At 41.4% G+C, this 23925-nt stretch overlaps 1 protein-coding gene across 3 annotated transcripts in view; it reads right to left on the reverse strand.

Annotated features, from left to right (window-relative positions):
* The window catches only part of LOC138511252 (protein unc-13 homolog B-like), a 2171549-nt gene that overhangs the window by 1314507 nt on the left and 833117 nt on the right, over positions 1-23925 (reverse strand). For all 3 annotated transcript variants that reach the window (XM_069626798.1, XM_069626797.1, XM_069626799.1), the window contains one exon: positions 20174-20264. In XM_069626798.1, coding sequence (XP_069482899.1) covers positions 20174-20264 — 91 coding nt within the window. The remainder of the gene's footprint in view (positions 1-20173; positions 20265-23925) is intronic.

Below are 23925 nucleotides of genomic sequence, written 5' to 3' on the forward strand. Positions count from 1 at the left end.
GAGAAGTAGTTCTATGTTCCCTCCTCTGGGCATGTGATATGATAGTATATGATATATTTTATTTATATCGCGCTCGCACACAAGTGTTTCAGAGCGCGAAATGTGGTACATTTGTCCCAGTCCTACACATTTTCGATCTTCCAGTTTGCCATCTGGATGTTCTGAATTGAAATGATCCCCAATGGGTTGCTAATTCATCTATTTTTCACACTCCTCAAAAGTTCCAGTATTCTTATCTTCATTTTCGAAATTGTGCGACCTATGTGATTTAAGGCACATGCGTTGGATACAGGATACCACATAGTTGGTGTTGCAGTCTATTAGTTGTCTAATGTCTCTTTTGGTTCCATTCGGGAAATCGATACTCTGAAGCCAATTCATATTTGGGCATATCTTACAATGTCCACATTTGTATTACCCTTGTGCAGGGGTTAAGTGCCATGATTGTCCCAATGTACTGGCTTTTTGGTCTGCTATCATGTAGCTCAGACTTGCTTGATTTCTGATTGTTGTAGCTTTCCGATAGGTCACTGATGGCTTTGATTCTATATGTTTTTTGAGTTGGTTATCAAGCTGCAGTATATGCCAATGCTTACATAGTACTGGGGTTAGTATATGCATAATTGTGCTGTAGGTTGCAATGAATCTCACCTTGTTCGGTGATTTGTTAGTTTGTCTTTATTTTTGAGCAGTGCTGTTCTATTTTTCGACAAAGTTCTGAATTCGGCTTTGTTGAGGATTTTGTTTTGATAGCCTCTGCCTTTAAAGTCTTACAATTTGTTTTTTTTGTTTGTGATATCGTGAATTGCGGCAAGACCAACTCAGCCTTTCATCCTTCCGGGGTCAATAAATGAGTTGGGGGGATATTGCATGTAAGCATGTTCTATGTAAAGCCCTTTGGTGAAAGCGCTACATAAACAACACATCGTTATCATAAGACATGTGTTCGTGCCAGATTGCACCGCGCCACCAATGGTGTCCTACAGCTGCCCAGTCCGTCACACCTATTCTTTTAGGGACAGTAGGTCAACCTATGTACACCTATTGTGAAAAGCCACTGCCAATGAAATGCTGGACACCAGGCGACTGTGCCAAGCTCCATAGTAATACACATGGCACGCACGTATAAATGGTGGCACAGCCACGCACCTCAAGGGCCTGCTTGACAATGTGTCCGTGTTTGTCCCTGCAGGAGCCTGCTCATTTTATGAAAGGACACATATACATGAATTAGGAATTGCATCGTCTTTCTGACATTATTCATATTACTGCTTCAAGGGAGCCTCTGTTCATGTTGTTAAACTACCTTAGTTCCCGACCTTCACGGCCAAGCAAATGCACTAGCATTTCTATACCCCCCTATGGGAACGCTGCAGTGTATTGAGACCAATTCAAAACGGCCACAGGGGACTATGCACATGTTCTAATCCTGCCGCCCTCTTCATACAGCAGCCGCCATTTTGCAAGAGCCAGTGCAGCTTTTGAAGCTTCAGAAGGGCTTCCATTTTGTCTACATGCAGGATGGAGGTGCTCTGCGCACTGTGCTGCTATTAGGACAGTCTACACTGGGTGGAGCTATGTTAAATTGTGCTTGGAATATGCTTTTAAGTGCACGTGCTGTGTCCATGCTGCTTGGCAAGTCCATTGCCACTTGTGGTTAGTAGGTGACACTGCAGTGTGGCTGGGGCGCAAGCAATGCAGGGCTAGACACGGGCGCCTATGTGACCATAAAAAATGGCACATTGCGCTACCTCTATTCCATGCTAAAACAGAAACAGATAAGGGGGGGTGACCACTACAAAGAAGCTTTCCACCCCCTGTACAATTAGCAACGTGGCTTGAGTGCATACGATTAGCATTTCATAAAAGCCTGGGCTACTGTGTAAATTGGGCTCCAGTTTACAATGTTGCCTCTCAGCAATCCTTTACCCGCTTCTACCTAGTGCGCATCCCTACCGCTTTCACCCATTTGTTGACTTTATATATACCAAGCAACAGGGAAATAAAGCGATTTTACAATCACATTTCACAAAACCTTCCTCTACATAGAGGCTCCATTCGCCCTCTGAACTTGGAACTTGGACCCGCCACAGGCTGGCACAGCGCAAGCTCTCTTACTTTCTGCAGACCTAATAAGGCAGAGAATGCTTGTTGCTTGTATTTGGTCATATTTTTTTCAAGGATTGCCAAACATCTTGCCATTTATATTTCGGAGCTCTGCCCCTTATTCGGGAGCGTTCAGGTCTGATCACAGTAGATGCACTGGTAATTACGGCTTACTGTCAGAAGAAACCACCGTGGATGTACAGCAAGTTGGCACCGATGCTGCCGCCACAAACCTGGAGCAGAGTTCCACATCTGCGGCCCATCGATTCAAATCACGCCGCCAGCGCAGAGGCCTTCGTTTTGAAAATTCGAAGCATTACTTTTGATGCGCCAAGCCTTGCTCCGTCATTAGGGATAAGGACATGCTCTTCGAGGTTGCAGCTGTACTCCCGCCAGTAATTGACAGGTCCAGGTGCAGCGCGGACCTCATGGTCACTTGTGGATCTAGTTCTTTTTGAACTCCTCTAATGATGTGTTCCCCTGTACAATGTGATCAAACCTCTCTTGAAGGATTCTTAACAAACATCATTATGCAAAAATCCTGAGCACAATGACCTCTGTGGGAAAGGTTCCATGTGTTAAAATCGCTGCATTCCATGTAAAGGATGAGGGGGACACCCCTGCCCCCCCTTAAATGGTATAATGGGGTACACCTTTACCGGGTCAAACCACAGCATGTTTGCCGCAATTTTTTGTGCAGGCAACATTTATGCCGCGATTTTATCACTGCATACCGTGGGAAAGCTGCAACACTAAGAAGGAGGGCAGAACCAGCCTAAACTAGGAGACGCAAGCACAAACAAGCATTTACATGGCCATTGCGACAGCATGATGAAACGCATCACAAAATCTAGTGATCGCTACCACTGAAAGAAAAACGCTTTTTGCACTGTCATTCCTCGAGTGATACATTCAGAATCCCTACCTTAATGAGAAAGAAATGGAAGGACTGTAAAAAGACATAATCCCGGTTACATAATACGTCTATATTTGTAGACCACTGCTGAAAACGTTGACACTTTTGGTCAAAATCCAACAATTACATATACATTGTGTATATGTAAATGTTTATTTGCGAGTAAGGTGTGAGGGGCTGTGCAATGGAGGGGAGCATCGGAGATCCACCCCATTAAAAAAAACAATTCATAGCGACCAAAGGTGCACAAATTGAAAAAGGGGCCTGGAAATAGAAGTAAAACGCATATGTTTATTATAGGACGGTGATAGCCGCCCTAGACTTAAGGTGAGTCGGACCATTGTATTGTTGTTAACTTTTGATTCAAGTAACAGATTTGACTGAAATTTGAAAGCGATTAGGGACTCACCCATCCCCCCCGACTGCAAAGTTCCATAAAGATATGGTAAATAATAAAAAATATTTGAAAGATTCAAAAAATCTTACTCCAAAGTTGAGGCCTACTTGCCATTCATTTTCCCATAGACAAAGGAGGGCAAGTTTTGCCAAAGCGCACAGCCCAAACCGCTGGACGGATTTGGACCAGGTCCGAAACAACTTGGGAACAAAGCGTTGAAAAGAGGCCTTTTTGTGGCTTGGGCTTATGCTGTGCAGTTACTTAAATATTTGACGTAGAAGGGGGGTCTCCATCTGAAAAATAGATAGCTATATCTCAGGGATTTACCCAAAACCGAGGTATTTAAGAAATGAAACAACCGCCATCTTGTTTTTCTCTTGATGTGTGACATAACCGCGGCTATGGCCAAAGATAACAGGAAATGAAAAGTAGTTAAAAAGCTATTTGTAGGTTAAAATAATTGCAATTGACTTTAGTCTAGAGGTGGGGAGGTTGCTGGAGGACACCAAGTGAAAATGGGGATTTATAGGCGGTCCAGGGACTGAGTTTGCAAAACGATGGTCTATGTAGCAGCGGCAATAGCTTCGAACAGCCGAAATCTCAAAGCAAACTGCGCCACAGAAACAGCCATCTGGGGAGTGGTGGGAGCTGGCACAGATGAGGGAGGAATTTGTGAGAGCCAGGAAAGAATAGTGACGTCAGGGGTGAAAAATCACTGGCCAAAGATATGTATTTGGGAGTCGTACTATTTTGGCTGTGTGTTTTCAGACTTTCTTACATGTGAGACTGTGGACTAAAAAAAAAAGAACATTATTTAAAAAAAAACAATACAAAAAGGAGCCCCCTTACTCTAGTTTTAGATGCCCCATCCACTGTATTTTAGCCTGTGTTTTCTCACCCATATTATATCTTGTGTAATTTTACCCATTAAATATATCCCCACCTAGTTCACTGCCAGGTATACTCTGCTCTCTTTATCATGTACCTTGCATAACTCCATGAGCAGTCATTTATTGTATTGATCTTTTAAGTTCCATTGTATTACTAAAGTCTCTTTCGTCATTCATATTCCATACACAGATCTGTAAAAATAAAAAAAGTTGCAGCCGCGGCTATACAAAAAAAAGGAAGGATTGGTGTATTGAGGATCGCGTCTAGCAACAGCAATGACTGGAGTGTTTATTCGAAGCCACCCAACGTCCTTTCGATGTGCAGCACTTCTACCCGTGGGTGCACATGGCATGCTGTGCAGCCATGGGTATACGCCAGCTATGGTTATAGCCATGTCTATTGAACCATACATTTTCTATGCAATAATCATATTGTTATGCGGATGATCCATCACAGAATTGACTTTGTTTGTCATTGTGTGTGCTTAGGTGTTCCCTGGTTTCATTTGAAGTTTTGAGGGCCAGCTTAGTTTGATTTTGAGCTTGCAAAAAATGTTTTACTCATAGCCGCGGCTGCAATGTTAGATTTACAGCCGTGGCTACGAGAGATGTAATTAGTGATGTCATCTGTGATGTAATCATTGTGGTCTTCGGCTGCACAACAGGGGGTGTAAAGTTAAGATGGCTTTAGCTGAATTTCAGGGGTTTTGTTCCATTACGTTCTCACCTTAACGTCCATGAAACTAAAGTTTTTCCTTGAATATAAATATATGAGATCGACAGAGAGAGCGAGAGAGAGAGAAAAGAAGCAAACACCAGGAAAGTTATGGTGGCATTAAGAGGTGTGATGAATCTAGTGACGTCATCGCAGCCTCTACGAGGAAACTCTCTCCTCATACAGCCAGGGGAAAGCAGCCACTACCTAATCCTGACCATTGGCGTGGCTGTCTGAGGAAGGACTATACGAAAGGTGTGCAAATGGTCTACGCTAACAGGCCTCCGATTCTATTTTTCTGGTCTTAGACTAATAATTCCATCGAGAGGTTATCCATCCAAGTAGCAACAGAAAGGACAAGAACTGCCAGTACCAGCCAATGAAATACATGCAGTAGCCAAACCAAGGCTGTGCCAAACAAACATAACCAAATATTTGTTTTAAAGTTCTGCCCACCACCCAAGGAATTTCAAAGCTTTCACATGAAATCTCTTTCCACATGTTGTTTCTGTAATTGATAGATGATTTAACAGAAATCCAGCTTAATTTATACCAGCAACTGTCAGTGCATGAACTACATGTGTCTCTTTAGAAATCCTTTGTAGAAGAACTATCAGACCAAAAATGCATGAAAAAAAAAAAAGAAAAAAAAAAAAAAAAAAGAGTCCTAACAGATTTCATGACAAACAGAAGTACCATTTTCATAGTGATGTTCAGGTCGTCACCTTGAACTCGCCAGTCAAAATTACAAAAGTAATCAAAAAAGGAGTGTACGCCAGGGAAGAAGTAACAAAGTTTTATTCAGGGTCCCTGACCCAGCTGGGACTGCAACATTTAAACAGAAAGCGGAACGAAACTGCATGAAAAGGTGCCGTCAAAGAAACTCCCCTAAATCAAAAGCTTTTATAATCGTCTAAGCTAATTAGTCACTTTACAACTTAAAAAGTCTGCCCACAAGTAGCTGATTGATGGTTGCATAACGACCCCCTATATAGGGGCATACATTACTGTACATGGTTGGGTCAAGCAGACCTTACCACACCACCCCTGGTTCTCTCCTGTGACATCACAATCCAACCCCCCCCAATTCACACATCATAGTGCAAATTCACTGAAACATTTGAGATGAGCAGGGGAACTTTATTCATCTGTCCCGGTCATCTCATCTTCATTCTCATGAGAAAGCCTTCTACCATGACACTATCAGAGCTTTGAACCAAGAACACGTTACTGTGCAAATGTAGCACATTAAGAGCTCTTTGACCTTCTTCCCAGGCAGAAATGTAGTCAGGGGCAATTGAAACCGCCATGGGTTTCCTGAAACCGTCAGTAGCTCAGACTTCGTAAATTAAATATGCTAGAATATGAAATGGTTGTGCATTCATTGCCTTTCGAAGGGATGCGTGAGATCTGGTTTATGACTCGAAAATAAATGTTTGCTTCGTAACATGCAATACTAAATCGTGGGTTTTGCAATGTGCTATTAGATACTGCCGCTCTAAAAAGTTACTGGAACGAGCACACGTTTCTAAAAAAAACATGCTCGGACGTCCTATGTGCTTCGCTGCAGCCTAATGCTACATTTTATATACTTACTTGTGATCGATCTTTACTATCTATGTTTCTTTAATGGGAGACACTGTTACTTAGGGCATGCTGCAGCCTAGTTCAAGTTACTGTGTGGCTATCAAGGAAGCCCCCTCCCGTTTAGAGCGCTACTCCCGCAGCTGGTAAGTTTATACCTTTCTACTGCGCTGAACTATAATTTATGCCTGAAACTGACAGTGCACATGAACTACATTCATCTCTTTAGAAATCCTTTGTAAAAGGATCATCAGAAAAAAACAGCATGAAAAAAAAAGGGTTCCACCAGATTTCATGACAAATAAAAGTAAAATTTTAACAGTGGCAAACTCAATAAAGGTTTACTTGTGAAAACAGACCTTGAGCAAGCAAGGAGCTAAGGCCCTATTACAGAGTGGGGTTCTTCCCTGTTGAATAATAGTAAGCAAAGCAAAATGCGCAAGTGAGACAAGGAAGCGCACACCTGGGCATCTGCCTTAATAAGGCAACATTTAGCCGGTCACCACTGTTGCAATGATGGACCGTTCAGACAACAGGCAGGCTGGTAAAAGTTCCTTTTATGACGATGTAACAAGGTAGGAGCTTAGATAAGGGCAAAGCCTCAGAGGGGACCCATTGGTACCTACCACCAAGACGTGCATTCTCCAACTGCCTGGAGTGGAACCAGCTTGACATGTACACATTCCAAAACTTACTCAACATTCTCTCCGTGATCTCATTCACTCATGCATACAGGGGAAAAGGCTATAACAGACACCGGCTGCACAAGAGAACACGTTTAGCTTAGACCCACATGCAGAAACAAGATTTCCCTTGGGAAAGCAGATGTAAATCACAGGGTGCAAAAAGTTTGCTTGCCACAAGCCATTGGCTTGTGATATTTGCCTCTTACCAAGTTAGAAACAGTGTGCTGTATGTATGGAATTGTGGTGATGAGGTAGATTACAAGGCTGGCTAGTAGCTTGGAAGTTGCATTTTTGCACCCTTGTAAATGTTCAGATAGGAGGGCGTATGTCAACGGGTGGTTCCTCTCTTCGGTCTTCAATTTCTCCAAATGGCGCTATCCAAGGGTGAGGAATACCATTTTTCTGATATAATTCAGCAAACTAATGGCACTTGTGGGGCGAAATGTTGAAAGTGTTCATGGCTTTCAGACAAATTGTTAAACTGACAACCTACAAGCTGAGACGAGGAGCAGCTAATCAAGGTAAGTAAGACCTATATACATTTAGAAGGCGCTAAAAGCAACTCTAAGAGAAGTATTAACTCGAAAGACTGATTTAGATCTGTGTAAAGCAGACCAGGGAAAGCAACACCCAATGATACACTTTAAGAATGACAGGTTATTCAAGCAAGGCAATCCCTGTTGGAAAGCGTTTACACTCATTCAGTTGAGCAATGATAAAACAGTACTAACTCGTATTACTTTTGAAAAAGGGGGAAACAGCAAAGTAACAACATTTCTAGAGGGGCAGAATGCAACTCGAGGTAACCATAAACTTAATGACACTTTGTAACTTCTTTCACAGAGGTACAGTTAACACTAATTCTTTCAGCAAGTAAATACGTTTACACTTGTTATACTTCAAGACAGAAGCCTTTTCTTATCCAATCCTTCCCTAGTCTATTGCATGAGTTCACCTAGTGGTCTAGGTGCCAGCTGTAGGCAGTTAAAGAGGGGTTTCAGTTGCAGGAAAGTCAAAGTTCCAAGGGTATATCTTCTTTAACACGTATTCACTTTCAGAGTTAGTTAAATTGTTCAGGGGCTTTCGAGAAGGCTCTCTGTATGTGTTTCAGCATTAGGCCTAGACAAGTGGTATGGGCAAACCCCCAACCACAAGAATCAATCACGCAGCAGACCTAGGGTAAGTAATACCCAAGCCCACATAGTACCTTAGGAGAAAAGAAGAGCTTCCGAGTGTATGCTCTCGGGATACAGCAGCAGAGGACACGGCCCCTGGATTCTTGGTCTAGTGACTAAAGAACTGGACAATGGATGGGAACTTGCAGCAGTCGGCGGAGGAGGCTTCCAGCAAAAGACTCCTTATGGTGTCTTGTGGCTATGTGGATTTGGTGCCTTTTTACAGCAGCCAGATGAAGAAAAAATAGAGTGATTGGATTCTCTTCACTCTCTCGGTCCTGCACTCTGGTGGGGGCACTGCAGGGATTCAAATCATGTCTCTCTGGAGAGCCAGGATGAGGCCACCAAAGTTTCAGATGAATTCTGACTTCGAAAGACCATGCACCACACAATGGCCTGAGGTCCCACGGTATTGGGGTATTGCAGCCCAGTAAGGAAGCACGTTGTGGGATGGCTAAATATGCAGGTCTTCGCGAGATAGTTGATCCCACCAGCCTCTGGGTAGGAGTCATCGCGTTCGAGGACCCCGCAGGTCGATTGGCAGGAAGGATTACATCAAGCTCTGGTTACACAGCAGGCTCAGATGTATGATCTTCCGAGATAAGCCCATATGCTTACAAATATTAGCTGTAATATAGCGCCGGATAAAGTACATACTCCGCTCCAAGATGGCGGGCGTGATACCCATGTAATGATGGCCGCCGATCACGTGATACTATGGCGCACGCATTTGCGAGCGTCACACGTGATACAAGACCCATCGCTATTTAAAACGGCTTAGTGCGAGCAACGATCGCTCTGCTGCTTCGGGATATCAGGTGATAGCGTGTTGCACGAAAGCAAGACGGGGAGAACGCATAGCTTCCGTAAGGTAAGACGAATACGTTGAGAGTAAATACTCTCCACCGTCCCCATGAGAAGAAATTTCATTCTTCTTCTCTCTGTCCTATTAGATCTCGTTACGAAACGGGTAGCAACACCAATTAAGGCCAAAGGTGAAAGATCCCACACATGGTACTTTGAAGAAATACTCTGGGGAAGATTTCGACCGGTAAACCGAATGTAAAACAGGGCGTAGAAATGCAGCGTCTTGTTGTGGTCCTTTCTAAACAACACGGGCATCCACTTCTTTACAGAGTCTAGTCAGAGGTGGACAGGCATACAATACTGCCATTTTTTTTACGCAAGGAACTAGTGAAACGTGGGGTCTCACAGTTAGCACGTGAATTGAAGCAAGTACAAAATTGGGAGATCACTATGTAAAAAGTCTGCAGTAGGTAAGCACTCACGTAGCGTTGTGCATTCTTTTGTTTGATTATTTATCACAAAAACTTAAAATGAAAGACAGGGATGTGTTCCTCTTTTACGTAGAACTAATCCGAAAATAGTGAAGGCAACAGTACTGGGACAACGAGAACTACACAGTCCGTGACAATGCCCTGAGAGACGACAGAGGTATATTCTTGTTAATGATCAAACATTAATGGGTAAAAGACACATTGAGGGCATGAATTGCGTATCTGAGACTTAGATGAAATTATGTGTAAGAAATTAGGACATGCAAAACATTGAGAAATTGTGCGACAGTGGGCAGTAATAAGACCACGAATAAACAAATCCTTCTGCTTATATTGTAAATAGAGATGAAGTTGAAATAGATGCTATGTATGACTTGTTATGCTTAAAGTAAACAAAATAACATGTTTTTAAGACCAAATGTTTGTTTTTTAGAATATTGAAATTATGGCAACTAGCACGTGAAGACATACGTGAAAACCAGAATATATAACAAAGATTAAGTGCCCTGAAGACAGCACCAATAGGATATACAATGTGGATTGATTTCTGTGTTTATTTTTCAGATCAAGATTCATGTTGGTTCTAGAAACACATTTTTGAAGTGTTGGCACAGCCTTTTGCCCGTATGAATTAAGAAGGGTAGCATTAATAGCAGCGGTGGTCAAGATAGATGCATACACTACAGTTAGGCACAGAAAGGGTTTCAAGTGTTAGCTTCTTTGCCATCTGTAGAATATGTATATACATAGACATGTGTTTCAGAATGTTTTCTGAACATAATGTGTTTTTTTAGAGAAATATATTGTAATGTGTAATGTGTTTTGATGAATATTAAAATATGTATATTTTTGATAATTACATGGTTATTCACCCTTTTTTGGTTAAGGGGTGAACATGACTAAGTTCATATGCATCTAGAATCACTCACTCTTAGCAGAAAGGGAAGGAAGCTGTGTTGTGGGATTCTGTAGATTTTTTGTGTTTCACTGTGCTCACCCACACAGCCCCTAAAAAGAGGACTTTTGTAGCTCGTGGTAGCTGAGGAAGTAAACTAGTCCACTTCCTTTTATAGTTGACTGTGCTGCATTGTCAAACCGCAAGCCAGTGACCGAGGACAACCTCTGGCTTTAAGCTTGAATCCAACTGCAAACCTTAAAGGCAACTATTTTGTAAAACAAAGAAATTATAGAAATGGAGGCTGGCTAAATCAAAATGTGAGGAGCAGAAATGGTGCCTGGTGTTATTCATGTGTGTTGTATTTTTCACCAACAACAAGAAATGACCGCCTGTGAAATACAGATAAAGAACTCCTCAGGTAATAAACAAAACATGACCCGATTTCCCCACAAACTAAGCCAATGTTAGAGTTGCACAGGGCCAAAAGGTGAGAAGGTCCAAGGACTCTGTTCTGATACAATTTAAAGGAGCAGCAAGACATGCTTTTCTAAATAAGACTTTCTACAATAATCTGGAAGATGTTGCCATATGTTTTCAAATGGAGCATAACCTTCTCATACACATGAAGAAAATAGCTTCTCATCAGAATCTTAACACTATTGTTGTAAATATAAACGAGAGGAAGATGATGCCGTTTTCTAATTGTAGCGCACATTTCATTCAGAACATGTGGTCTGACAAATATATGTAAGTAGCATGTTACTTTTTTCAACAGCAGTCAGAGTATCAAGTGTACTGTCACTTCAGAAATAGAAGTTTAAAAAAAAAAACACTGATACAGCTTAATGGAAATAAATATTTGAATGCATCAAATGCCCACATTTCATTATAGAAATTATATAGGATATATCAATGTTGATTCTGCATGAATAGATAGCTTTCATAATTTCGGCTTTTTCCAAGGCTAGAATTTGCTTGTTTTCTAGTGAGTCTCCTACAAGCTAAACCTCTATTCAACCTAAATGAGAACACATTGATAATGGAAAACGGTCCTCAAACTGTAGAGGGAGGTCCTCCAGCCATCAAAGAAAAACACTAAGCTCAGTACAACAATTGTTTTTAATACATCCTTGCATTCCAGCCAAGCCAGATCTATTAGTCCTGCAGTTCAAAAAGATCTAAGTTGACCACATGATTATCAGGCCTGCTGCCCATTCGTGTAGCATCAAAGGAAGGTTACTAATTTCAACGCTGAACTCCGTCTTCCATTAAAACTCACAATCTGCAGTTAATGGAAGGATTAAAAAAGGGACACATCCGCCACTCTTATTAATCATTAGCTTCACAAGGGGCCTCCGAGACCAGCTCAACTGATTCATTAGGCTGACAAGTCTTGACATGCTCAGTTCAATAGAAATTAAAATGACAATTTTAAACTAACATTATTTGTTGGATTACAAAAAAATGTTTTGCTCTGGCTTTCCAGGATAGAGGTTTCAAATCAAAAGGAGAACTGCTCTGAAACTCTGACTGAAACCGTTCTCACACCACTTTCTCTCACCAATCAATACCTCATCTTGAAAATGCTCTTTGATCTCCTCCATGCTCTGCAACACCGTTTATCCAACACCTGGTCTCTTGAGTCCGCCTTCTCCTTTGACCTCACCCAAAAAACCCATATAGACACCTTCCTCACTTTCCTTTTTATCCTGCTCCTCCCTCGCCCAATGTTCTGGCACTCACCTGGATCCCAAGGACAATTGGTCTTGCTCTCTTGCCAGGATAAGGTGGAATGCTTTAAAGCGCATTTTGTGCCCTGCCCCCTTCTGACATGGGGGGGTCTCCAATTGATACAATATATAAATTGTAATAACTGTCAACATTAATCTCAAACACTCATGGCACATGTCCTTGAAATAGCAAGTATCATGGGCATCTAGAAATCCAGATCATCAATGTATAATATTGCTATTAGGAGAAATGCAAGAAAATAGGAGTCCACATTTTTCCGAATACACACCATCACATGCTAAAATATTACTGACCAATGAAATTAAGGGGTGTATTCTTTTGAGTGTCAACATGCTAAGCAAGCCAATGGAACAATTTCACCAATCAGAAATTGTGATGTCAATATGACACTGAGAAAATAAGACAGTATTTAAGTAGAAACCCACATTAAGTAAAAGAAGCAGCTCTGGGGTTTTGAAAACTGCAAAAAGGGAATTCTCTAACTGTATGAGTGCTGAGATGTGGTAATATCTGGAGATAAGAGGGACATTGGGCCTTATCCAAGAGGTAACCTGAAGCCCTTTATAAAAAAGAGCCAGTCTGGATATCCGAGGGTCGGATGAAGCCAATATTATATGGACCTAGCTGACTGGGAGTGATCTGAATGCTCTGAAGGTCCATGCTGCCTCTATGCATCAAAGAATAATCCAAAGTGGAGTATAGAAATTCCCCAATCCAATAAAATGTATGTCCTCTAGAAACATTAATCTGCTTAGTCACTGAAGGGTTGGAACTTGGAGGAATACCACTAGGAGGATTGATTCCAAATATAATGCTTTAGTATTTTAGTGTGACATGAACCTGGTCTACTCACTGTATTGAATGCAAGGTGAGATTTTATTTAAATGGGAACAGAAAGCATTTTTCTGCACAGAGCATTCAGCAATTTATAGATCATAGCTAACTAAATTAAATAATTAGCATGTTCATAGGTGTAGGTTGACACTGAATGTGTTAATTGGTGTACACCTTATCCATTTTTTGAGAATGGATTGATAAATAGTGACCTGTGAAAGCCATAGGTATTTAAAAAGACATTGTGATAAAGGGAGTTTACCTGAGCAACTGATATTTCCATAGAAAGAAGTTTAATTGAACATTTAAACCTCCCCATACATATACTTGGTACTCCCAATCTACAAAGTAAAGTGGGTGAGTTACTTATGCTTTCAATCAAAAAACAATGTTCCTAGATTATGTAGATAAATAGTCTGTGCATTTTCAATTGATAGAACAGTTTTCCTGAATCCAAGCCTGCAGATTTGGATGGCACACACAATAGCTTGTATTTCACTTACATACATATGTTATGAACTCAGAGCAACGCAACTACACATTTTGGGTGGGGGCTCATTTCAAATATATTGCCTGATACCAATATTTAATATTAGAGAAAATAAAGTGTTCAGAGGAAATTGTTGGTCATTAAAAGAAAGTCAGTTTTATGTATATGCTTTACAAAGTATGTAAACACACTCTGACAATCAGTATCTAGAAGATTGAAGTAATTTAGAAATAGATGTTTATCTGTATTTGTCGTTTGTAATGCACACCTCGCAGAACGTACTGCATTCAGGGGTTGATCTTACAATAGCCAGAATAGAACATAAAAAATGAAAAGACGCAAGTAGGTCTTTTGATAGGTTTTTAGAGCTTTACATAATAGAACTAGGGAGGTGATGTTTTTTAACCCATAGACAAGGAGTTCCACAATTGTGGTCCATTAACAAAGAGCGCCTCTCCCCTCTTTGAAGATAGCAGGATGGAGATATCTTAATTAATGTTTGTCCTCAGATCTAAGTGTTTTCGTAGGATGATAAAGGGAAATTGTATTTGCAAAGTACGAAGGAGCTAGTCCATGTACACATTGGTACATTAAACACGGGACCTTAAAATCGATTTGTTGGCTCACTGCCAGCCAATGTAAAGTGGTTTGATGGTTTGTAACTGTGGTAAACGTCACAACAATTACATGATTGTGTTGAATTTTGTATTTGTGATATTTATACTGGCACGTACATTTTATTTAGTAGACAAGCTGCCTGTAAATGGAATGACATGGTTGGTGACTTCCTTAGCATAAAGTTAGAAGGCCCCCTTTGGTTGGAATTTTTTCATTTAATCCAAAAATACAGCTTGTTTCTTGTCCAAGAAATGTGGAGTTGGATTGTGCACCAGAGGGTTTTAAATCTGATGTTTCCACTTAGTAAAAAGAAAAATTATAACACACCAATATATCATTACAGTTTGTAAGAAACATTTACTTTCTTTCCCCCAAAAAAGTATTTGGACTTTTAAAGAAATGAATGGCCTAAATAGGAATCCCATGCAGCACGGAGGTGCCATGCATGAAAGGTTCTCAAGCACAGCAAGCAAAGGTTGTGGAGGACGGCAGAGGCCCTCTGGGGACAACACACACAATGTTTGAAGTTGGGAATGAGATGTAGAGGAGATATGAATATTTATGCACCACAAGGCACAGCTGCATTTTCAACAGTCCATCCCACCCAAAGGATGTTTGGGTACTCATGCCAGACCATGCATGAAGTTTCTATTTGTGTTGCTTGGCAACAGGCTCTAGTATCATCCCCATTCCATGCAACATGGCAGAACTATGTCGTACATCCTTTTATGTTCCTGTTACTATGCTGTCATTTGGTCAAACATGTATGATTTAGAATTCATCAGTGTAAAGCTCTTTGTACTAAGGACTTTGATCTATATATTTTTGTCAACATCGAACTCAAAATTCCAGGAAATTAAATGTATGATTGTATTAAGAAGAGAGCCTAAGGTCTAAAGCTAAAGCAAATAAACAAAAGGTTAAATGCGGTCAATACAACTGGGGTATATGTTCTGAAAGTGTAGGGCAAGACAAAAACCGAAAATAAATGAAAAGTACTTTGCAAGAAACCAAGGGCGAGGTTGGACGACAAGTGGAAGCTATGTGGTAAGCATATAGAAGACAAACGTGCAGATTGTATGAGTGCAGTGAGCACATTCTAGATTCCGATGCAATGAAGGTACTTCTGCCACTGTTGGTTACCATTACAACACATATTTGATAACAATGGAAAGCAGGTAACTTTCTAATGATAGGGCGACAGATTGTAAGAGTATTTACATATATAAGTCATAAAAAACATTGTAACCAACAGTTGTACAGTTCATTTATACCACAGAGCAAACCAAAATGGATCCTTCCCTATATTTATATTTGGTTTACTGCCTACCATGGTGGTGCAAACTCAGGACCTTCAGCCTTCAAAACTGAGAGGCTTTCAGGATAACCACCTAATATGCAAGTGGCTTCTCACTTGGATCCACTGAATGTTCATTTATCCCATGAATGGATACCCTGCTACGTGTTGCATAGCCTGAAAAATTGCTCGGTTTGCGGCCTATGAACACTGGAGTTGTGCACTCCTGGTCATCCATCTTGCTACTAACAATTTTGCACATGCATGCAAATGCTACAGACAGACATGTATATCAGTGGAGCATGTGGTTTGTAATGCAACAGGATCAGCAATTTGTCCCTATTAAAGGTGTTGGGGACCCCTTTCAACCTGGGGCCGGAGTCCTTCCAGTGTGTTTTCCAAAGCCAGTCCTGGGGAGTGAACAGGTGGGGAGGGCCCACTCTCGTATCCCTCTAAATGTAGAAGGCTTCTAATGCAAAGTACAACTTTTGCACTCCCCATACCTGCTGTACCCTGTCCTGGCCAGGTTTTCTATTTCTTCCCTTTCACGACTGCAGAGCCCAGATGCTCTTGTGGTGGAGGAAGTAGCACGCAACCCCACCCCGCGAGTAAGGCTGCGATGAACCCAGAAACAGCAGAGCAATACATGCAGCAAACTGGTGAACAGAACACTCAAGATTGCTTGCAAAAGACATTTTAAATTGACTGTTTTGATCATGGGCCACAGTGCCAGAAGGGGGTGGGGCTGAAGAGGTGCTTTAAAGCATTCCACCTTATCCCGGCAAGCGAACAAGACCAATTGGCCTGGGGAAGCAGGTGAGTGCCAGAACAATGTGAGGGAGAGAAGGAGAATAAAAAGGAAATCAGGGAAGGGATCACAGTGTGTTGAAGACAGAAGGCGGACCAAAGAGACCAGGTCTAGCAGCGCGTGAAGGCGAGTCAAAGAGCATTAGCAAGATGACGTATTGGTTGGTGAGAGAAAGTGGTACTTGGGTGTGAGTTTGTGTATGGTAAGTGAAGAGGTTGCCTGAGCTTAAGTGTGAGAGTAGGGGTGTAAGTGAAGATGAGTGAACCAGATGAATGTGTGTGAAAGTAGGGTGACTGTGCGAGGAGGAGTGGACTGTATCATTGGAGAGTAGAGGGAAGAGAGAGGAACAGAGAGGGGATTGGAGAGTAGGATAGGGAGTGCAGGTGTAGCAGTAGTTGCGAGAATCTCGGAGGGGCGGAAGGTGGAAGTGATCTGGTAAGGAGTACAAGAGTGTGAGACCCGCCTGGAAGGCACCACTTCTTAAACTCATCTTTCTTGTGCGAACCCCAGGTTAGGATTTGCCTAGAATATCCCAGAAGGAGTGCGGAAGATAACGTTGTTGCTTTAAGAAGCCGGTCAGACAGCACAGCGAGTAGAGCGCTCGCTTTGACATCTGTGCAGAGCCTGCTGATGCAGGTTCAAATGCCGGCAAGGTCAAACTCAGCCTTTCATCCTGATAAATGAGCACCACACACCGTGGGTAATAAGCAGTGCTCAGATGCCCGACGGTTCGCAGTGCTATATAAATGCAAATTTGTATTAAGGCCCTTGCCTCTATATAGCCAGATATTAGATTGAATGGGGTTACTAAACTCTAGTGACCACCTTGGGGTTTAGAGTTGCCTCTGCTAGGGGGGCAAAAGCCCATCAGAGGCGCGCGAGAAAGGTAGGAAACTTAGTAAGACCGTATTCTAACATTTTAATAAAAAACGTTTAACAAACTTCAAGAGTTGCTGTGCTCTTGAGGCCACCTGTGTCAATAAATATACTAATCTCCTCTTTCATATTATATTCTGGTTAGCAACGTAATAGAGGGTTGGGGCACTAGTTACAGAGAGAAGCTATACAAAGCTATCTAAGGGACATGCCAGCTCTTGAATCAACTCTGGAAGACAACATGCCAACAAGCATAACAGCGAGTGGCACCAGCTAAAAGCCATAACATTTACTGCATCAACAACAAAACATGAATGGCCACATTCAACAGGACCGCAATACAAGATGAGAAATGGTTTCAAAAACTGGGAATAATTTCTAATGTGTAGCTAGCCACAAGACAGCATTTGACTGAATGGCAGGGCAGGCGGCTAAGATTAACATCACTCTGGCCAGAACCTTGTCCCAAACCTGTTCCATTACAGGAAGCCCAAATCAGATGCTCTCCATCAAACAGTGGCACACTAGGTAGCCTCCTAGATTTGGCATAATAAATGGATAGAAACTGTTCAACAAAAAGGATAATTGCAGATTTGGCAAAAGTAGCCAAACATGTAAATAATTATTCACTAGTCTTCCCCATATAGAAAAAATCATATCACTATTTATAAGAAAAATAATCAAAAATGAAACCAGAGGAAATACACCAACAATACAAATTTCAACAATTCTTGAAAACAAAATCACCAACAGAAATGTATCTAAAAAGTTAAATCCAGAACCCAGTTTTCATGCTTAGTTTTCAGATTGGAGGTAGATAATTTTAAAATGGGCAATATCAAATAATAAGTGTACGATAACATTTCCTACTGATGTAGACGTGTTAATGGAATATGGCAAATAACCTTGTATATAAAGGTTCCCTGGGAATGTTGATATTTGATCTAACCTATATATACTAGGGTCCCATGTCTCCAGAGGGTTTTTACATCGAGGCTCCCTGATTAACACAAAGTTTAAAAGAAACATTTTTTATTGTTAACTTTAAACATAGAATTACACCAGAGAAAAGCTACACAACACAATGACAACAGCTTGTGCAGCAATACTGGATTACACGTATGCATAGAAACACAAACATGATATTTTCTTTCAAAATACACAATTATACACTGGTCTTGTTTTCATCCCAGTAACATTTTCTTGAATGCATTTCATATTTCAAGGACGTAAATGCCAGGGGAGAATATTAACACACAAAATATAGGAGGTGGAAATGCATATGTCAAAGAGATTTCTTCACGGACACTAGTTTCTCCGAGATCTAATTTTCCTTTTCCTTATAATACTAGCTGCCAATATAGGTTTAATAGTCTTAATGACCTTAATTCCCAAAAAGGCAAAACCATTGTTAGACCATCTAAAATTCCACTGATCAAACATACCTTTTTGTAAATTCCCTAGTCTAACCTTGTAAAGATAGAAAACTTAGAGGTTATAATAATCAACCACACTCTTCTTTACTCAGTACAATTACAGATCCAACATTATAACCAAGAACCTTATAAAGCAAACATTCCAATGCACAAAGGAACACATAATTAAATTAGACAAAGGACGGAGGGATATAACATGCAGGGGACTAAAGATGAATAGAAAGAGTGAAAGGAAAGAAATTGAAGTAGACAATAGACAAAGATGGAGTTCAAAACATTTATACATAAAGTAGTCCCAAACAATACCATCACCAATGTCTTTACCATAAAAATAAAGAAAGGTAGACCATATATTTTCATAGTCCTCTGATCTACTTCTTCGATAAAAAGCGTTAGCAGCTAAAGCCAATAAGTCAGACACACTGGACTATTGTGATTTCTATGTGCAGAGCATAGATTCCTGTATATCCACTGTTTGCGTGATTCTGTAGGGCGTGCATTGCACGGATTAGATTAAGCACAACCAACAGTGGACATCTATGAAGAGCCAATCCAGCCACTTATTGCAGCCGGTCAAAAGCATCATGCCAAAAATCAGGATCATTCTAAATAAGTCTCCTAAGGGACCACTCACATTGCCATTGTCTCAACACTGATCCGAGATCCCGAGGCCCAGTTTATATAATCTTCTAATAGACTAATACATTCTGAAAACCACCCTCTACATAAGATCACAAAGTCATATCAACCCCACTTGAAACCACTGTAGATTTTCCACCAATGGGAAATACAGATTGCAGCGCCGTCCTCCTGCGTCAATTTCCCCCCATTTCCATACTGATCCCTTCACATCAAACTTACAGAAGAGATCATATCATAAAGGATCAGTGATGATGGCACAGGTGGTTGAAAGTCTCTAGATCATTGGGGCCTCATGGATGCTCATTGTATGGTTACTCATTATGTGTACCTCCAGATATTTTGGACTACTTCGCTCATGAGAGCCAGGTGGTACTGGCAACAATTGCTAGGTATAATGGGATTTGAAGTTAAAAACATAAGGAGCATCACACGATGAGGAACCATAAAGCATTCTAATTAATAATCTATGCAGCTGTAGGAAGGAGCTCCTGGTGGATGTCTTCTGGACACCTACTGACAATCTTGGCCGTTATGTCATTCACAAACTAAACAGAGGTTACTGCTCACCATGATACAAAATAAGCAATCATTATGAAAACAGTAATTTTGAGGTGCAATCAACCGGATTGATTGTTTTCAGGGCACAAGGACCAACTGCACTGTTGAATGTATACAGAAAATGTTGAAGGCAGGTTCTGAAAAAACAATGAACAAATTCTGGGGAGGAAGACACAATAATACCAAGGCAGCCCTACCTCTTGTAACCGCACCCGGACTCGATTAATCACTCTGATCCAACGGGCCCGAGCTGGAGAGAATGGTGGTGGTCCAATTTCCTCATGATAGCTACACAAAGGGCAGATGGAGAAATAAATAAGTAGTAATACCTTAGAAACTGGAAATACAATGGCGATGAGACAACAATAAACATTTGCAAGTACTGACATTTCAGGGATATTGATTTATGTCTGAAGCATATGATAGTTTACATTCAGGAAAGAAATCACCACAACATGTTCAAATATTTCAATAACTCCCAAAGACATCTCATCACATGTTGGGATCTGGTGTTGGAGGGAGGTGTGAGGAGTCAGAAATGAGTGGCGAACAACTTGATAAAGGTTTTTCACAAGTAGCCATTTTATTAATTTATAAGGGTGTGATAAACGCCTCACTATCCCTAACCTAAAGAGGATTTCCATGCCTCTCATACTAATACTAAAGGAAAACACTCTAATGAAAGGAATCTAATAAAAGGAACCTAATGAAAACGAATCTGTCCCCTCACAGATAGAACTCCTAAAAGGTATATGGCAATAAAGGTTTAACAAAATGACAGTTATGCTCAATCATACACCTTGTAACCATGTATCCTTGTAACCAGGGTTATCCTGATAATCCCCTTCCCCGGGATTAAAGCAGGATTTTCCAAATCAAAGTTTCAAATAATAAAGTTCCTTTTTGTAGTCAAGCTCTGCTCTGAATTCAACACAATGTTCTCCACATTCCAAAAGTCTTTCACTTGGCAAAGCTTCTACAAAACGAAAATGTCTGTCTCCACATTTCAACATAACTTCTCCTTGAAAAACAAAACACTGCCACATATCTTCTGGATCCACAACAATGTTTTGACAGAATGGTTTTACCACAGTTCATCAAACACATTAGTGGTCTTGCCACTTTCTTTCCTTCACAAACTTCAACCACAATACAGTACTTGAAGGTCTTCTCCTTGGTCCACTAACCTGCCAGGACTACAGGTACTTTGCAGTGAATCTAGCTTCAAACGTTTAGAAACGTCTGACTTTCAACAACCTTGAGATTCATAACTTCTTCAGTGAGGATACAATACACATTGGTGCCATTTGTGACATGGATTTATTTGCCACAAGCCATGCAGGTTATGTTCCCCCTCCTCCTTCATACTTTTCACAACTAGGACTCCTCTCCTGCAACTTTTGATTTCCTACTTTGTCACCAAGTAATTGCCGACAATGTTTATTATACTTGCCCTTCTTTGCTTAGACAATGCTTGTTGGTGTCTGGCTCAACTATTGAGTCTTCTTCACTCTGGGAACAATGGTTACAATCTGTTTGCAATATTTTTCTCTTTACCTTGCCAAAATTGTTTATCGTCTTTCTGAAGTATTGCCCCCTCTTTACTTTGACATGCGGGTTCCTATCTTGGTTCAATATTGGCCCCTTCTTGCCTTGGCAATGATAGTTGTAACCTCTCTTCACTTGCCTTCTTTCAAAGGGAGTACAATGCCAACATGACTTTCTAGCATTAGTTTGGTATTCAAAATGTTTGTTAGCGGTCGACTACGGAGCGCCCCATGGTTACCTAATAAAGCCAACTCACCGGTCTCTCTCTCTACGCGTCCGCTCAATCCACTTCTGCTTCTTCTGTTGGTTCCTGAACCTCTGGCAGCTGCGGTCATATTCCTGTGACCGGCACCATTCGGGAAAGGAGCCAGGCTTGCTCCGTCTGCACTCCAGTGCTCCCCAGCCACTGGGGCAAAGCACAAATTAAGCAGAGCTTCTCTCTCCCATGGGACAGTTTGTCAAAATACAGCATCACGCTGCGCAACATCTGCACTTCAGGTTTTTAACTTTGAAGATGCTCTCAGGACTGACAGCCACTTCAAACACAGCACAGCTATGGCGTCTTCGTTTCTCTGCATCTGCTGCTGCAACTGCGGCTGACAACTTGTACTACTGCTCCACCTTCTTGTTCCAATGGCCTGTACCTGAAGGGGCTTTAAATATTCAAAAGTCCAGAACTGGTGTGGGCGATTAGAACCACTACACTGCATACTGCAGTTTTGTGCCTCTGAACCCTTCTTCAACATCCCAGTACTTAGAGCATTGTGGGACTTGAAGTCCCCACTGTTCTGGTTACTTTATCACAGGTTTTAAGTGCAACCTTATTTAATTCCTTATTTTGATTGACTACCCCTTTAGGGAAAGATTGTACAGGTGGAAATGGTTTGTTCTTCACTTCATACCTCAAACCTAAGGGGAAATCAGAATGATCAGAAGCAAGGTATTAATGCTCTGATTCTTATATATTGTATTCCCATGTTGATGACAATGGTTCTTACTACTAACAAGGTGTGTAGTTTCGGGAAGGGAAGCCTCACTCTGACAACACACTATTCGATATTCTGGCACCATGGAAATCTCTACCTCTGAAGAGAAATACCACGTCTCTCCTAACATAGACGTCCTCTTCCCTTGGGGACCTTCTCCTTCCAGGTGATCCACCTGTCTAATAAAACCCCCAGGGTTAGGGTCAGGTAGTGGCTGCCTTCCCCTGGCACCCTTGAAAGGAGATTTTAGGCAGGGATTGTGTAAGGACTCTGCAGGATTCATCACAAAGGGCAAATGGTAATACTTCACAGAGCTAGAACTCCATTTGAGAGTAGTGTGAGGAACTCCATTTGCCTCAGATGAACAATCCTACTTTACATTTGTCTTCAGTCTGAGCTGACCCTTCATTAAGGGGTGGACCCTATGCAAGTCCCCCAGAGTTTAATCAGTTTCGATGTAGTGTGGAAGAACACAGAACCAAGTCAATAAAATAAATACATTAAAACACCAATTAGAGGTACAGGAATAGCAATCAACTATTGGTATTCCTGTATTGGGGAGGGGGGGGAGTGGTGAGGGTTTCCCTTTGAGGTAAAATAGAAAATAGTATCTGGCCCTTGTTATGACACCATCCAGTTTCTTCACCCTAGTGTTTCTTAGCTTAGACTCCTAGCAGAGTTGCGTTAGAATGACCATTTTACCTCCTTTTGGCTTTGGCCAATTATGAACTGGTCTGAGCATGTGCGCCTAAACCGCTATGAACTTTTGTCCTGCGTGTGTGCATTAGGGCAAGGCATTGAACTAAAGTCAATGGATTATCCCAGCTCAAACCGGCAGAAATAATGGATCTCTCATTGACGCTGTAAGTACTGGGGAGTGGTGGGGGTAGAGCACTTGCACCCCTAGTTTGAGGACGAGGAGACTGGAACTGTATTTGAGCGTCCTCGTTTACCCCAGAACATGTTGGTCCCAAAGTGTTTCGCCTGGACACTAATGATTGACTACTGTACCGGAAGGCCTCTTATGTGCTTCTAGGGAGTTCGGTGGTCTTGTGCCGGAACAGGAAAAAAAGTGTCGGATCTGGAAGGCGGGATGGGTTTCTTGGTTTGGAATAGGTAAGCGGCTTTGATGCTGTCCATTTAACTTGCAAGATAACTAATACATCTTTTTGCTTAACCGTCACAGACAATTAAGACCAGTCTTTTTGATGCTCACCAAAGGCAGGATTGTCAAGTGAGAGGCTGTTCTCAGGAAGTGACATTGTTTTTAAAGCGTGTCAAGTGTCAAAGAATTTCTTGGGAAATGGGTCAGTAGTTCGTCGGACTGCAGTGCCACATGCTGCTGCTTGGCCACCTTGAATTTGTTACCTCAGGGTTACCACCCATTATTGGGATCCAGATGTACACCTACAGTC

The sequence above is a fragment of the Ambystoma mexicanum genome, chromosome 6p (genome assembly GCF_040938575.1).
Source record: "Ambystoma mexicanum isolate Mex_15411 chromosome 6p, UKY_AmexF1_1, whole genome shotgun sequence".
Classification (NCBI taxonomy): domain Eukaryota; kingdom Metazoa; phylum Chordata; class Amphibia; order Caudata; family Ambystomatidae; genus Ambystoma; species Ambystoma mexicanum.